General features: G+C 38.0%; 1 protein-coding gene across 1 annotated transcript in view; it reads left to right on the forward strand.

Moving 5' to 3' along the window:
* The window catches only part of CNTN6 (contactin 6), a 315,151-nt gene that overhangs the window by 183,565 nt on the left and 113,846 nt on the right, over positions 1–17,740 (forward strand). Inside the window, exon 5 of the mRNA XM_017859613.1 lies at positions 5,976–6,071. Coding sequence (XP_017715102.1) covers positions 5,976–6,071 — 96 coding nt within the window. The remainder of the gene's footprint in view (positions 1–5,975; positions 6,072–17,740) is intronic.

Below are 17,740 nucleotides of genomic sequence, written 5' to 3' on the forward strand. Positions count from 1 at the left end.
ATAGCTATTCTCCATATATGAAAAAAATGAAAGAACAAAGAAAAAATTTAAAACATTATAATGAAATAATTCATACAGAGTAAATGGGGAAAAAATATCATTACTCAGATTTTTAACAACTGAGCTGAGTGTACTATGTCCTTCTCTAAGCATGCACATTTTTCTGGTGAATATTTTCCCTATCTCCAGCTTTTCAAGTGCTGTCTTCTTGGTCTTGATCAATGGGCCCTGGGTACCCATAGCCTTCCTCAAAGCTTATGAGACTTGGCAAACCACTGGCCTCCTTCTGTGTCAGGGGTTGGCACTGCCAAGCACATCCACTGATTGTGATCCTCAGGTCTTGGCAGCAGATGTACAGTTTTCTTGCTTTAATTAGGCTGAGATTCATTCCTACATGTGGCGGCTGCAAAGATATATTCTCTTTACAATTAGATGTTACAATACTTGTATTGCCTAAACCTTAATTTTAAGTACATTTTGGTGGCCCTTGTCCCTCCTTTGCACCTTAGTTGCTTCAAGAGACAGCATATGGCCCAGTAATTCTTTAAAGCTCATTTTATGGGCCATTCTCAGGCACTTCCTGCTGGCCTCTGGAACAGAGCCTTGTTTGTGACTGCATTTTTGCTTATGCTCCTGCCAAATGCTTCCTCCAAAACCAGCAATAAAACCACAGGACCTGATAAGCCATGGCCATCAGAATGGTTTAATGAGAGCAACCTCAACAATTGAAGTCGTTAATAGCAACCATCACTGCAGGATTTGTATCCCGTGTGCAAGGGCAGGCTGGGCAGGTCACCTTTGTGGTCTATGAGAATATCTCCAAATATTATAGAATTTGAGACCATCTCAGAGAACGATCTCATTCTAAGCAATTTTCTTTTAAGCAAAAATGGATAAGACAAAAATAGAAACTGGTGGTTCTCTCTGGCCTCTCCTTGTAGAAGAATAAATCTAGAGTTCTTAAAGGTCTTACAGAGCAAAAAAGTATTCATTGGATGCTTGTATGACTACCTAATTCAGTCACCCTTGCCTCAGAAAATGATCTGAATTAAATCTTGTTTCCAGCTAGCAGAAGGGTATTTGAAATACAGATTGGATCTGTACAATAGACCTTGTTCAAAGCATATTCACATAAGATGACACATAGTTTAAATAAGGCAGAATTATATCTTGTCTATGATCTATGTGCTATTAAACGGTTTTAAAATGTGAATTATTAATTAAAACCTGTGAACTAGTAACATTTTGGAATGACTGTTTTGATAGCTAACAGGACTTGTGTGACTTTTGAGAGGCGTTGATTTCCTTTCATGTCAGCTAATAGAAATCCCATTGTAATCATAAAAGGCACAGAGAAATTATGTCACAAGCGGATGCTGTTTAAGTGGAAGCGAACACAGAATATATTAAAGTATCAGTGTTCTTAACAACAGTGTGTTATAATGACTTCTGATTAACACTGAAAAGATGATTGATGTTCCTAGGACTGTGGAGCACTGACAATGTGACATTGAGAGAATTCAATCCAAAGCTTGTTAATTTCATAGACGCATTCAATTTCTCATTACTCCTTTGTGACAGTGTTTGTTTTTGTGACCATTACAATGTAGTCACAATTTAATGGGACCTTTCAAAAATAATAGTAAGAAAAAAACCCTTAAAATTGTCGCCTATGACGATTATTACTAGAAACAGAAACAATAATTTCAATATATTAATTTTTCATTTTAAAATAAAGTTTATTAGGCTGATTTTTATTCAGGAGTCACATTTAAACTGATACAAACCAAAGCCATAAAGGACTCCCAAGTCAAGGCAATAGTTCACATCAGCAGTGCCAACATATGTAGGCTGATTTAGTTTTTCCATGGCCAAAGAAGAAAGGAAGCATATTTGATGTAAATTCCTCTATGAGAAACATGGTAGGCATGCCAGGTTCTAAATTAGTATAAAGCTAATGACGACTGATTGAGAGCAGGTGGAGAAAGGGAAGCAGGTGTAGTTGAGGATCAGTAGAGTTTATCTTAGTCAAATACTTTTGTTATTAAAAGTACAGAAAAAGACTTTCTCAATTTACATATCAGATCTGCTGAATCTTTCTTATTGAACTCATACTTTACATGGATTGAAAAGCAATGCTTACAAAAAGAACACTGATATGGGAAGTAATGTAGTTAGCAGAGATAAACCATGAATGTTTCAAATAAAATCATCTGCCTCCAAAAATTTTTTTGGAACTAGAATGTGATATTTAGCTTGTATTTTTACATTAGTCTATCTGAACTTTGTATCAGTCGGAGGAAAATGTATGGTTGGCCCTAACCACTTGGAATGTCATAATTGTGGTAATTACCACTACCAAGTAGTTATAATTACCAAGTAATGGTAATTACCAATACTCCAGGCTTTAGTCTAGATACTTTAAATTCATTATTTTATTTAATCCCCATAACAACCCTGCTAAAAATAAGTGTGTTTATTGCATCTTTTATCTTCCCAAATGACCACCCAACGCTCTCCCATCAGTTTGATTGAAAAATTTCAAACCACCACCGAAAACTTTCTCATCTAACCCAGCAAAACTCTGCAGTCCATCTTATATAAGCACATATAAGTTTTGTTTTAATTTCTCTTTCCTTACAAAGGTCAATCCTTCCATGTGGGTTCTGATGATCACCCTTCAGGCTTTACAAGGATCTTATTTTATCTGTTTCCTGAATAATCAGTCTCTTTCTTTACTTGATCATTTATTTCAGCATAGTGGCCTCACCCTCCAAACCTTTTGGTATTCTTCCTAAATCTCACCACTTATTCACAGCCAACTCTAAAGAGGTCTCATGACTGTGATCTCCATGTCCTTATCTGCTATCTACTATCCACTTCTCAATTAATATTGGCTTCTTCCCCAGACTCTACTGAAGCTTTTCTTGGCAAGATCACATATGACCAACATTGTTTTATCTTTAATGTTCATGTATTATTCCACCTCTAGCTTTTTACACAAACTCTCTCTCTCATCTCTGTGGGTTTTCTACCTCTAAATATGGAAGTTTTCAAGCTTAGCTCCTAGACAACTGTCCACCAATTTGCTCATGCCAAAAGTTTAAGAGTCACCCCAGCAGGTTTACATTCATACTTATGACTTCAAATATGGTGTATATGCTGATAAATCTAATTCTTAGCCCTAAGCTTGTTTTCCTGCAACTAGACGGTCCCATCTGGGGGTGATGGGTGACAGTGACAGATCATCAGGCATTAGATTATCACAAGGAGTGTGCAACCTAGATCCCTCACATGCACAGTTGACAATAGGATTTGTGTTCCTGTGAGAATCTAATGCCACTGCCGATCTAACAGGAGGCAGAGCTCAGGAGGTAATGTGAGTGAAGGGGAGTGGATGTAAATAAAATGAAGCTTTGTTTGCTTGCCTGCCACTCACCTCCTGCTGTGTGGTTTAGGGGTTGGAGATCCCTGTTTTATAGTATTTGTAATATTGTCACTTAGATAGTTCATGGATAAAACAAATTTAATAGATCCAAAATGAAATTCTTGAATTCCTCTAAACAATACCAATAATTTGTTCCAATTAGACAACAGTAAGGTTGTTTAAAAAATAAACAAACAAAAAAAACTACAATATGTAATCTTTAGAAGACTTTAAAAGATAAAGAGAGATGTAAATAAAGATGGGTAATCTCTACTTTCACATCTCCCAGCCATTTCTCTAAGATAACCAATGTGCATTTTTTTAGAAGTCCATTCTGTAACTTTATGCCAATTTAGTAAAAAACTTATGTTACTTTTTTACTGTTTTTCTTACATAATAGGATAATGATGTATCAATATTTAGTGACTTTTTAAAGAACATGACATTAAGAATGTTCCAAGTCAGACCATTTAGATTTGATGTATTCTTTTTAATTTTCAATGACATGACATTCTATGCATGTTCCAGGTATGATTCAATGATGTGCACTGCTGTATTATTAAATTATTTCCAATGCATTTTATTTGTATTTTAAATTCAAGCCAAATGTATTATACATACATAACCCACGATATCCTGCTTACTACTGCGCTTTCATTACGGAACTTTACCCATTATGCACTAATAACACTGACTTCTATTCAATACCACAAAACTTCCCTACATTTTTTTTATCCAGAAATTTAGTACTGTTTTTTTCATTCTGGAAGCAATGCTTTCCCTGTACCTTGCCATCATTGCATGGCTCTCTCTTTCTCATCTGTCAGATCAGTGCTCTCTTCTTTTCTTTTACAGGGTACCTTAGGGTAAAAAGTTAAACTGATGGGACAGAGACCCCAAAACAAATGCCTCAAAACAAGATAGAAGTTTACTTATATGTAGTAGAATGATCTGAAGTTGATGTTCCAGATTAGCTATGTTTCTGCTTCAGGTCCGCTCAAATACCCAGGTGAATGGTGGCTCTTTTGTGTTCAACAAGTGGCTTTCAAGACCTCCCATATCATTGGCAATTTGGTAATTTAGGTGGGTGTGGTGGTAGGTGGATCAGGAACATCAAAATTTGTGGAGATTTCCTCTCAAACATAGTAAGTGAAAGTTTCATTCATCATTTTTTCTTGCCATATTTAGCTGCAAAGAAGCCTGGGAAATATGATCTGTGGTTAGACAAGCATGTTTGATCAACAAATCTACTATTATGGGAGAAGGGAGAATAGATCTTGGTAGACAATTTCAGTCTACACTCAAGGACACTAACCACAATTTGTAAATGATGTATTTCTTTTTAAAACAATATTCTGGTCTCCCTATTAGATAGTAAACACAATAAGGGTAAAATATCTGCCTGTTTTATTGTTTTATTCACAAATAAACCTTCTCCCTTTAATACTACTTTTGTCTTTCAGTACGTCCTTTTTTTTTCTTTTTTTTTTTTTTTTTTTTTTTTTTTTTTTTTTTTTTTTGAGACCGGTTTTAGCTCTGTCGCTCAGGCTGGAGTACAGTGGCACAATATCGGCTCATTGCAACCTCCGCCTCCTGAGTTCAAGCAATTCTCATGCCTCAGCCTCCTGACACAGCTGGGATCACAGGCATGTGCCACCATGCCTGGCTAATTTTTGCAATTTTAGTAGAGATGGGGTTTTGTCATGTTGGCCAAGCTGGCTCAAACTCCTGGCCACAAGCAATTTGCTTGCTTCTGCCTCCCGAAGTGCTGGGATTACAGGAATGAGCCACCACACCCGGACTAGGAGGTTAATGCATCAAATAACTAATTGAATGAATGAAAGGATTTTACAGGTAAAGAAACTGAGGTTCAAAGAAGTTAAACAATTTAGGAGAATGGGTGACCATTCTTCAGGAAGGTGGAAAGATTTATGCCTCAGATGGCTTAACAAGGTAGCTAGTAAGCACTCTTTCAACTCTGAATTTCTGTGATTCTGTTATGTAGGAAATCACCACACTCCAAATAAGATCATGAGCCTGCTTTGTAAAGGAATAAATCAAGAGAAAATTGAAAATATACTTTCTGTCTCATTGGTTCTGTCACATAGAACGCTTTCCCTCACACCATTACATCCTAAATTCACATAGATGCCAACCACACTTTAAAATGGCAACCATTAATCTAAGACTCTGGAAGACTGCAGCAAATTTGTGACATACCTTTTTAAAATCACACCTTCCTTGGACAGACAAAGTAAATATGTGTTGGGCTTAACAGATTTCCTGCTAGTCTACACTGTCTGGAAGAATAAAAGCAAACAGATAGAGTATTGTCTTTATCACATACTGTGTTTAATTAAAAAGAAAGAAACACAAAATTTTGCAAGATAATAATAAGTGCAGTTAAATTGATTGTCAACTAACTTTTCTGGTCAGCAAAGTATGAGATTAATTCCCCTTCATAATAAAAATATTCTTGAGATTCTTCTTTAAAATATTTCTTCTGCAAAGTAACTAATTACAAATCTGCTTTTCTTTGTTTTCCAAGATATTGAAGACTTTGAAACTAAAACAAGAAGCACAGTATCTGTCCGAGAAGGTCAAGGTGTGGTGCTTCTCTGTGGCCCACCGCCACATTTTGGAGGTATGATGGGGTGATTTGGGTCACATCATTAATGCGGTCACTTGGAGAGTGATGTGAGCACATCAGGTCTTAGAGTCAATGATCACCTTTTATCAAATCAATGAAACTGTGAATCTCATCAATTGCATTTACTGCAAACAAATAGTTCTGTATCCAAATATTTTCTTTTTAAAATATTTGTTCAAGCAGCCACGCAGCAAATATGTCTTTAAAGAGATACAGCATGGCATTGTACATAGTGTGAGTGCCAGGGCTTTGTAGAGAAACTAACCGCAGCTGTAATTTGGCGCTGTGACAGGCAAACTTCATGACAATGGGGCAATTTATGTAACCCACTTTGAGGCTTGATTTTCTCATGTATAAAATAGAGACATTAACTGTTTTTTTGTTTGTCTGTTTGTTTATTTAGTTTTGCTGTAAATGTTAAAGGAGCTAATAAGTGTAAATTGAGTAGTGTAATAACTAGTACTTTAGTAAGTAAAGAAAGTTAAGATTGTTACTACATTTTTATTTTGGGGCTCTATGGAGAAGCAAATTCCAACCAACACTCCTCTTGGCAATGTCACACTAATTATTGGAAGGATAGACCCCATTAACTGGAAGCAAATTCTGTATACGACCAAATCAGAATGTCTCCTGGCAACAGAAAAGTCAAGCAATAAATGCCAGCCTCTACTTTGGAAGACTCTGGATTGGTCAGTGGATTGGCCCCTTGTCAGGGATTGAAACTACTTACTGATTCTCATCCCCTTAGGAATGAATTTTCTCAAATTTCACATGATTTGGTAAATTTTGTCATGATTCTCAACTCACAGTGAACATGAAGGAGGTAGTGTGAAAACATCCATGGGGTCGTTTGTTACAAACCAATATCACACTGATTATATTATAGAAAGCGTAAAAACAGCAAGGGCTTACACAGCACAGACCCAAGGACTTTAACATGTATTAGATTCTTAAATTTTCACAAAAACTTTTAAGAGATATATGAGTACAATTATTGTTTTACAGGCTCAGTACACTATAGAGAAGTAGAAAGACGTTAATTAACTGGTTTAAGGTCACACAGCTGACAGGCAATGAAGCCAGTACTCAAATCCAGGAAGTCTGGCTCCCAGACCCTCAGCTCTTAACTATCACTGCCCTTGTTATAGTTGATTTCCACTCTGGAATGGGAGAACTTTTAAAATGCATAGGACAGGTGTTTAAAAATAAAATTTAAGCAATTTACTTTTAATGTTAAGCCATATATTATTTATGAGCCTTGAAAACTTGAAAGCATTTTCTATTATTATTTTACACACCCTCGTGAATTGCCATGACCAAAAGAAAAGAAAACTAATTCAAAGTTAACAGTATCTTATTCAGTATTATTACAGAGTATTACAGCATTATATTCACCTGAAATGACAGGGAAGAGTTGCAATGCTTTTAATGCTATATTGAGATAAAATAATATTGTTTCAGAACACACAACAATTGCTCAGATTCTTTTGGTACTTATTTTTTAACAGTATAGAAAATTGTTTTCCAGCACCATAATACAAGATGACAAAATATGCAAAATCATATCAGTTTGTCTTGTCAGTCTATGTCATTTTATGCTCTTATGATATTATTCAAATATTCTTTACACTATTGAAGATTGTTTTCAACTTTGTTTAATCGGGAATAAAAGAAATGTAAAATATTTGTAAATGAATCAGTTCCATATGTAGAAATTTTTTTTAAATTAAAAGGCAGCCAGACAGGAGACGCTTGTCCTTGTTACCTTGTCACCTATCAACATTAAAGGATATGTTGATCTTTTAAAGCATGTGAGGCCCTCATTATAGTAGTGCCCCTGGGATCAATGCCATAAAATTAAGTCACAGATATCCAAAAAACTGCCTTAAATTAAGACCTTTGTAATTGAATAATCTTACTGCATGGGAGTAATGGCAAATTGTCTAATACCAATTTTTTTTTCTTTTTTTTTGAGATGGTGTCTTGCTCTACCTCCCAGGCTGGAGTGCAGTGGCTCGATCTTGGCTCACTGCAAACTCTGCCTCCCAGGTTCAGGCAATTCTCCTACCTCAGCCTCCCAAGTAGCTGGGATTACAGTTGTACACTGCCATAGCCAGCTAATTTTTGTATTTTCGGTAGAGACGGGGTTTTGCCATGTTGGCCAGGCTGGTCTCAAACTCCTAACCTCAGGTGATCTGCCCACCGCGGCCTCCCGAAGTGCTGGGATTATAGGCATGAGCCACCACGCCTGGTCCCAGATTTAATTTATGTTACAAGTAGCATCTCATCATAATTCCAGGCATATTTGTTGGCTGAATCCTGTTTCTTGCCGTTAAGGTCCCTGTTTCCTTGATGACTGGCTGTTAAGGTACACTCTCAACTTGTAGAGGCAAATGAATTTTTGGCCATGAGCATTTGTCCATTGTCAAAGCCAGGAACAGAGAATCTCTCTCACATTAAGTCTCTCGAACACTTCAAATCTCTTTAGTCAGGAAGAGCCTCATCTCTTGTAAGGACTCACCTGATATAGACCATGCCCACAAAAGCTGAAGTCAGTTTCTTTAAATCAACCTGTGCCATCTAATCTTATCTAATCATGGACGTGATCTCTCATCCTATTACAAGTCACACTCACACTCAAATGAAGAGAAATACACAAAGGCATGGGTCTTTGAAGGTCATCTCGGAATTTTGCCCTACAATATGCTTCTCAAATATTATTTCTTCTCTTTCCAATCTCCCTAAAGGCTCTATATTTCCGACCACACATGGCTCTCACAGAGCAATGTCCTAGAAATATATTAATGGGGGCGGACGGAGTTAACAGAGCACTGTAAAGTAAATGTTGGCATGGCCAAATTATTTTTTAAATCTCATGTGTAAATATTTAAAAAGCTTCTCATAAAGAAAAGTGCCACAGAATCCCCAGAGATAGAAGGTCATAATGGCTGATTTTTTAAAAATGTTATTTAATTATTTTTTTGAGACGGAATCTCCTTCTGATGCCTAAGCTGGAGTGCAGTGGCCCGATCTCTGCTCACCACTACCTCCGCTTCCCAGGTTCAAGCGATTCTCCTACCTCAGCTTCCCAAGTAGCCGGAACTACAAGGCGCATGCCACCATGAACAACTATTTTTTTTGTATTTTTAGTAGAGATGGGGTTTCACTTCTGACCTCATGATCTGCCTGCCTCGGCCTCCCAAAGTGCTGGGATTATAGGCATAAGCCACCGAGCCCAGCCAAGACTGAAATTTTTACATCAAATTTTTGATAATTTAATTCTGTTGTCTTTTTCAACATAAACAGTCAGCAAGAATGAGTCTCACGGGGAGTTCTGCAACAAGGGAGAAATCACGTTAAGCTTGATATTATCAGAATATTCTGAATTATTTATGCTTTCTTTTGAGTGTATTCACATAAATTATAGAAAACGTTTTTTTTGACAAGGCAGGCCTATCAAATATATTTTAGTGTGATATATGTTTGTGTGTATATATATATATATATACACACACACACACGTGTATAACTTTATAGGACAGTAAGAAAAAGTATCAATGTGGCTAAATTTTATAAATTTACCCAGCAAAGAATGGCTCCACAAAACAGAAAAGTGTCTAGTTGGTTTTTCCATGTAAATGATTGGCCACAACCCCATGAAATAGAGTAATCAACATAAACCAAATAAACAGGTACTTTTATAGAGCTGTCCTTTCTTCTGCATACACAAACGGAGACCTGACTCCAGCATAGGCCTTCTGTGAATGCTTTCTACCCAGTTTTGAAGCTTAAACGCAAATGTGCTCTAGAAAGGAAGGGTTTTACCCGGAAAGGTTATTTTAGCAGAGAAGGCATCATAGTGAAAAAGAAAAAGAACCTAGGCAATAATGCCAGCACACAGTTCAAGACACCCTATTTCATCATTTCAAAATGTGGAAGCAGAATAGGCACCATTCTCTGTAATCTGAGTGGAGGAGTATATTTCTCTTTTAATCCTATTCCCTAATCAGAGATGGGTTTTGTGATTGTAACTGAATCTCTGTCCTTCGGACTAGACTCAGCCCTTGTTCCCATCTTTCCAAAAAATCTTATCTGTAAAATATTTCCGAGAAATGTAGGTTTCACGAAGTTTTGTAAGGACAGCACAGAGAGGACTACAAGGCACATCTGATTACAAAACTTCATTGAGATTCCTGTTAGACATCTCCTTCGTTCCTCCTAAACGCCCTCTCACTGGTAGGCTATGACTTCCTACATCTTCCCAACAATCTCCAACAATTCCCTTGATTATCTATTATAATTCTTCTCCATTTGGACACCTAACTCAGAAAAATTCATTACTCCTTTAGCTTCTCAGTGCTTGGCAGAACGAAATTTAGTAGTTGGCCAAACAAAAATATTTTATTTCTTTCACTATGTCCCTGCAGGGTTCCAAGGTCATCCCTTGGTTCATGCAACAGAAAGAGACAACATAAAACTCTTTTATTTTATTTTTTCTTTTTTTTGAGAGGGAGTCGCGCCCTGTTACCCAGTCTGGAGTGCAGTGGTACCATCTTGGCTCACTGCAACCTCCGCCTCCCGGGTTCAAGTGATTCTCCTGCCTCAGCCTCCTGTGTAGCTGGGACTATAGGTGCATGCCACCACACCTGGCTAATTTTTTTATGTTTTTTTTTAGTAGAGACGGAGTGGGTCTCCAACTCCTGACCTCATGTGATCCGCCTGCCTCGGCCTCCCAAAGTGCTGGGATTACGGGTGTGAGCCACTGCGCTCAGCCCACAAAACTTATTTTATATTTATTTTATTTATTTATGGGGCATAGGATGTCACTGTGCCTTTGGTTGAACTTTGAGCTGTATGCAGAGAAGTCTTTCCACCATGGATTCTCACTTACCTCAAAAGTGAGCTTTTGTTAAGTTTCAGTCACTCGTCACAAAAAGTCTGCACAAACTATTTGCAACAGAGCTGAAGGCAGAATTTCCTTTAAATTTTGGAATAGACATAACACCCTTGAAACCAAAACTGAAGGAGGAATATGAAAACAAGCAGTCAATAAACTTTCACGGGCCCAGTGAGTTAGTCCAGCCTCATAGGAAATTTTATTTAAAAATGACAGAATGAAGCAACCATACGTGTTGTCTACAATAATTAAAACCTCCTTCACTATGTAGTAATAGTTTCACTTTATCCAAAGTAAAGAACACTCTTTCCCTTTATTCGATAGATATGAAACTCTCGGCTGGGTGCAGTGGCTCACACCTGTAATCCCAGCACTTTGGGAGGCCGAGGCGGGAAGATCACTTGAGGTCAGGAGTTCGAGACCAGCCTGGCCAACATGGTCAAACCCCGTCTCTCCTAAAAATACAAAAATTAGCCAGGTGTGGTGGCGTGTGCCTGTAATCCCAAGCACTCGGGAGGCTGAGGCAGGAGAATCACTTGACCCCAGGAGGTGGAGGTTGCAATGAGCCAAGATCACGCCATTGCGCTCCAGCCTGGGGGACAAGAGTGGGACTTTGTCTCAAAAAACAAACAAACAAACAAAAAAGAAACTCTAAATCCTGAGCTCATAAAAATTATAAGTTTAAAATTTGATTTAGAGGAAATGTTCCATTCCCTCCTCAGATCCAACTTTCAGGTTGGTAGAACAATTGAATTAATGCCAGAAGTTCGGATCATCTATGTCTGTAGCAGGAAGATAGCACTACTGTCTGAGCCCGCTGTTTGTATTTGCATCAATAAAGAAGTTGACAATTCCACCAAAGGCTCACAACTGTGTTATAGAATAAAGAGGAAAATTATGTAGAGAAAAAAGTGCTAAAATTTAATATCCCCTTCCTCCAGTTGGTGCGTTTGCTGTTTCTGGAGTAAATGAAAGTGCTTTTGTCTTAGTGGGTAGGTCAAATTGGCAGTGGATATGTTACTCTGACGCCCTTTGAATGTGTAAAAGGCAGACAGGCCCAACAGTCCCTGTTGGTATAATAATAATAGTAATGATAATAACCATATTATTGAACTTGTACACTGAGTATTCACTCAACAAATATTTATTGTGTAGTTACTAAGTGCCTCTCGATTTTCTGTATTTTAGTGATAAAGTGGAGAGGAGAGACAAAGTTTTAGTTCCATGAATCTTATAATAAAGAAATGTAAAGCATGACAGGTGGTAATAAAAGCCAGAAGAAAAATAAAAGGGGATAGGAAATAGTAGCTGTAGCTATTGTAAATTCTAAGGTAAAAGAAGGTTGCACTGCCATTTGAGCTGAGAACTAAAGAAGTGAGGGAGTGAGACATATTAAGTAAAGGTAGTTCAGGTGGAGGAAATAGCATGTGCAAAGAATCTGCGGGGAAACCATGTCCAGCGTGTTGGGAGAATGGCACTGAGGTCAGCATAGGTGAAGTAAAATGAGCAAACAGGAGAGTAAATGAGGACACACAGCCTTACTTTCAGACATTTTAGGTACTTTGCCTTTTCCTGTGAGTGAGATGAAAATTCACTGGCTTATATTCAGAACAGTGACATGCTTTCTCTGACTTTCATTTTTAAAAATTTACTCTGGATAGTAGACCACAGAGGGGCAAGAACATAGCAGTTAAAAAGTGATTGTGTTATTTCATGAGAGATAATGGTGACTTGGACCAGGTGGATTGCTGTAGACAGATAGACAATTACCAATCTTCCATATGTATTTATAAGGTATAACTAAAATAATTTCCTGAAAGACTGAATGTGGGTTATAAGAGAAAGAGAAGGGTAAAAGATAACTCCAAGAATTTGGGACAGACCAACTGGAACATGGAGTATCATTTATTGGGGTGGAATTGATGAAGGGGGAGCAGGTTTAGGGATGGAGTAAATCAGGAATTTGTTTTAGGAGATGTTAATGTTCAGATACCAATCAGATACAAGGGTGAAAATTTCTAGCAGGCAGCTGGATTACATGTTCAGCGCAAAAGATCTGGTTTGAAGAGCTAAATTTGGAACTCACCTTATATAAGTAATATTTAATACTACATAATTGGATAAGATAATGAATACTTACTATGTACTAGGCACTCAACTCAGCATTTGCAATACCTCAATTCATTTAACATTTTCAGGAAAGATATGTCAATTTTACAAATTGAGTATTGTGTTAAAATTGTTAGTGTTAACTAACAACTATAGTTAACTGAACTAAACTAATAACATAACTTGACCAAGATCTTGTCTCTGGAATTCTAAAGATGCTATCTAAACACCAGTGCATTTATTCCACTGCCTAATTTTCTCTGGCATAATCTGGTCTAGAAGAGACACTTAAAAGTTGTTAAATAATACAAGGAGATAGCAAGAGTTCTTTACTCTACTGGAGACTATGTAAACAACACAGAGAGAGGTCGACTGATTTACCTAAAATGAGTGTACACTGTTAGGACCAGGAAGCTCATGGCTTTTCCCAATCTTCATAGCTGGCCAAAGTCAGCTCTCTAGGAAGTTTATTTCTTTAAGTCCCATGTTTGTACATTCCTTCCCTCCACTTTCAGACTCCATTCACTCTTAGAAAGACTGTTTTCCTTGCTTTCCAGCACATCAAACAGAACTCTCCTGTTGCAGCCTGTTACCATTTGTAGGAGCCAGGGTTTTCCAACACTGGTACACTTTGTGGCAGAAGGGCCAGATGTCAGGGAGATAGGGAGTAATTCTTTCTTTCTTTTTTTGTTTAAGTTCTGGGGCACATGTGGAGAAGGTGCAGGTTTGTTACATAGGTATACACGTGCCATGGTGGTTTGCCGCACCCATCAACCGGTCATCTACATTAGGTTTTTCTCCTAATGCTATACCACCCCTAGCCCCCCAACCCCCAAAAGGCCCCAGTGTGTGATGTGCCCCTCCCTGTGTCCATGTGTTCTCATTGTTCAACTCCCACTTATGAGTGAGAACATGTGGTGTTTGGTTTTCTGTTCTTGTGTTAGTTTGCTGAAAATGATGGCTTCGAGCTTCATCCATGTCCCTGCAAAGGACATGAACTCATCCCTTTTTTATGACTGTATAGTATTCCATGGTGTATATGTGCCACATTTTAAAGAAAATGTGGCAATCTATCATTGATAGATAGATAGGCATAATATCCAGTCTATCACTGATTGGCATTTGGGTTGGTTCCAAGTCTTTGCTATTACATTATTAACCTTAAAGGTAAACAGGCTAAACGTCCCAATTAAAAGACACAAACTGGCAAATTGGATAAAGAGTCAAGACTCATCCGCGTGCTGTATTCACCGTATATTTGTATCCTATGACTTGCTTGGTCTCCCTTAGAATTGGAGGTTTCCCAACAATTCACTCAGAAACTGGCTATGAGATAAGAGTCTGATAGGACTGGTTTTGCAAAGTACAGGTCAAAAAGACCCCACCGATAAAATGAGATGTGGTAAAGAAGCCAGTCAAAACCCACCAAAACCAAGATAGTGATAAAAGCTATCTCTAATCATCCACACTGCTTATTATAAGCTAACTGTAATGCATTAACATGCTAAGAGACACTCCCACCAGTGCCATGACAGTTTACAAATGTCATGGCAACTTCCAGAAGCTACGCAATAATGGTCTAAAAGTGGGAGCCTTCAGTCCTGGGAATTCTCCTCCCCTTTCCTAGGAATCTAATGAATATTCTGTCCCATGTTTAGCATATGAGCAAGGAATAACCACAAAAAGAGCCAGCAAGCAGCCCTTTGGGCTGCTCTGCCTATGGAGTAGCCACTCTCATTCCTTTACTTTCTTAATAAACTTGCTTTCACTTAACGCTGTTGACTTGCTCTTGAGAAGCCAAGAACTCATGTGGCCTCCCAGGCTGAACCCCAGCTTGGGGGTTTGCCTTGAGACAGCTGTGTTTTCATTCCTTCTCCAAGTAGTTTTGGCCAATCTACAACCAGTTCTATAGTTATTTGGAACTTAGCAATATTAGGAACACATGAGACCTTTATTTAACTGTCATTCGTAGGCCATAAAGACCACCATCTCCTTGATTCCAAGCAGTAGGTGTGTAAATCAGAAGGGATCCAATAAAATCCAGGTGATCAAGCAGTAATTGTGGAACGACTGGGAATTCAAATAGGAGTGGATTTTAAAGGTGTTAGGCACTTTTCTGGGTTACATCATAAACTTCCTCAGCCCTAATATCAATGACTTCAGTCCAGAAAAGGAATTATTCTTCCTGGATTAGGTTTTTGCCACTGAGCTAGCATAACCATGATTTGCCACCCAAGAGTCAGTCACATTTAACCCTGGAGCACTACACAAGGTTTGCAGTAAAGTACACACATTCTGAAATATTCCAAAGGGGGGATTTACCCGGTAAATCTGAACACTATACTTCAAGTTCTTTATTCTGCTCATTTATTTTCTGCCTCAGGAAACATCCTACCAGTTTTGAGATCTGTTCTACAGTGCCAATAGAAGTTCTCAGTGTCAATGTTTATCATGATGGTTCTCTTTCACATGAGATATTTTTCATCTAATAAAAATTACATGCTATATAATGGGTATAATTGAATATATCTTTCTTGTTTGTATTTTAAATATTACAGTACAAGACATAGGGCTGTAAAAGATGTCAAAACATAATCATGCTCTGGGGAAAATAGGATTTGTTGTATGCTTGAGAGAGCAGCAGATAGAGTCTTCAATTGCTTACTGCAGATCTGCCGTTTCTAATAATAATACAATTGTAGAGGATGGTGTCATTGTGAAACTACAAAAAAATGCTTCAGGAAGGACCAATTATCATTCAACTCTAATGCTACTGCTGAATCATCACAGGAAAAATGCATCACAACCATTAATAACCGATAAATGTCATCCATGGTGGAGAAAATATTTAAAAATTCAATGGTTTCCACCTAAGTGACTCATGAATTATACATTTAATTAAGAAAAGCCAAATGGGAAGGTTTTTAAACTTCCAATTTGGAAGGTTTTTTTTCTTTCCCCATTAAAAGATATACAAATTAAGCACAGCAGTGGCTGATGCTGGAACAAAATAGATAAAAGCCCCCAGTGCACGCTGGCTGTTCAGATGAATGGGAAGAGCCAGCCCATGGGGAGAAGGGAGCAGGGCAGGGTGAGAAATACTATGACAGCAAAGACTTGCAGCTTTACATCTTCACCAATTCAGAGGGCACAAAAGGGCACCTTGATTGTACTCCCAGAGCTGCTGCTAAATCTATTCCCCTCTGCTTCTTCACTTGTAAAAATGAAGAGTAGGACTGGCAGGTCTCACAAATTCCTGCCATCCCAGACATTTTATGAATTTATAAACTAAGAAATAGCCTTTTCTCCAGACTCCAACACACCACTCAAACGCAAATGTACAAGGTGGTCCACCATTCAAAATCCAGGTGTTTCCCTTCCCAGTGTGATTATGCAGAGGAGACAGAAGTTTATCATTTTTATCAATGATTTCCAAAGTGTAGCTCCAGATCCCCTAGTGTCATTGTCACCCGGGAGCTTGTTAGCAACACAGATTTTCTGACCCCTCCTCAGACTTACTGAATCACAGAGTCTGAGGGTGGAGCCCAGCAGCTTGTGGTTTAGCAAGTCTTTCAAGGGGTTCTGATGCATGAAGTTTTAGAACCTCTGCTTCAGAGAGGACCATTTAAGAGGGAAAATTTACTTCTTCAAGTTTTTATATCAGTTCTACTCCCTGATAATATCACCAATAAGTACTTTACAGTAATTGCAAATGACAGTTTAACTTATTAATCTATGACTTAAGAAATTGGTTGCAGGACAGGCAATGTTAATGGAGGAGGGAATGGACAGTGAGGAACATATGTCTTAGAATGTGAGTAAGGTTGGTTACTTGTGGAGCTTGGGAGTTTTGAAGGAAGGTTAAAGGTGCGGAGGAAGAGTCAAGGAGAGGAAATGAACATAGAAAAAGAGGATCAATTGTAAAGACATTGAAAAGTAGAAAGCTATTGTTATGGGAAAGGGGTTCAGATCCAGACTCCAAGAAAGGGTTCTTGGATCTTGCACAAGAAAGAATGCAGGGCATTTTCATAGAGCAAAATGAAAGTAAGTTTATTAAGAAAGTAAAGGAATAAAAGAATGGCTACAGCCCCGAGGGCTGCTGGTTTTCCATTTGTATGGTTATTTCTTGATTATATGCTAAATAATCATTATATGCCTCCCCTTTTTAGACCATATACGGTAACTTTCTGATGCTACCGTGGCATTTATAAATTGTTATGGCACTAATGGGAGTGTAGCAGTGAGGACAACCAGAGGTCACTCTCATTGCTGTCTTGGTGTTGGTGGGTTTCAGCCGGCTTCTTTACTGAAACTGTTTTATCAATAAGGTCTTTATGATCTGTATCTTGTACTAACCTCCTAGCCCATCCTGTAACTTAAAATGCCTTAACTTCCTGCAAATGCAGCCCAGTAGGTTTCAGACTCATTTACACAGTCCCTATTCAAGATGGAGTTGCTCTGGTTCAAACGCCTCTGACACTATTTTTAGGGAAAGAGCAAAGATTTGGCATGTGAAGAATCTAGGTTCAAGCCCTACTCCTCCCACACATTATGAATACAATTTTGGGAAATTACCTTTGTACTGTTAGTTCTTGCACCCTTTCTGTGTAACGGGCTTATTAGCAATATTTTTTTTTTTTTTTTTTTTTTTTTTTTT

Source organism: Rhinopithecus bieti, unplaced genomic scaffold, assembly GCF_001698545.2.
Source record: "Rhinopithecus bieti isolate Rb0 unplaced genomic scaffold, ASM169854v2 scaffold_49457, whole genome shotgun sequence".
Taxonomy (NCBI): domain Eukaryota; kingdom Metazoa; phylum Chordata; class Mammalia; order Primates; family Cercopithecidae; genus Rhinopithecus; species Rhinopithecus bieti.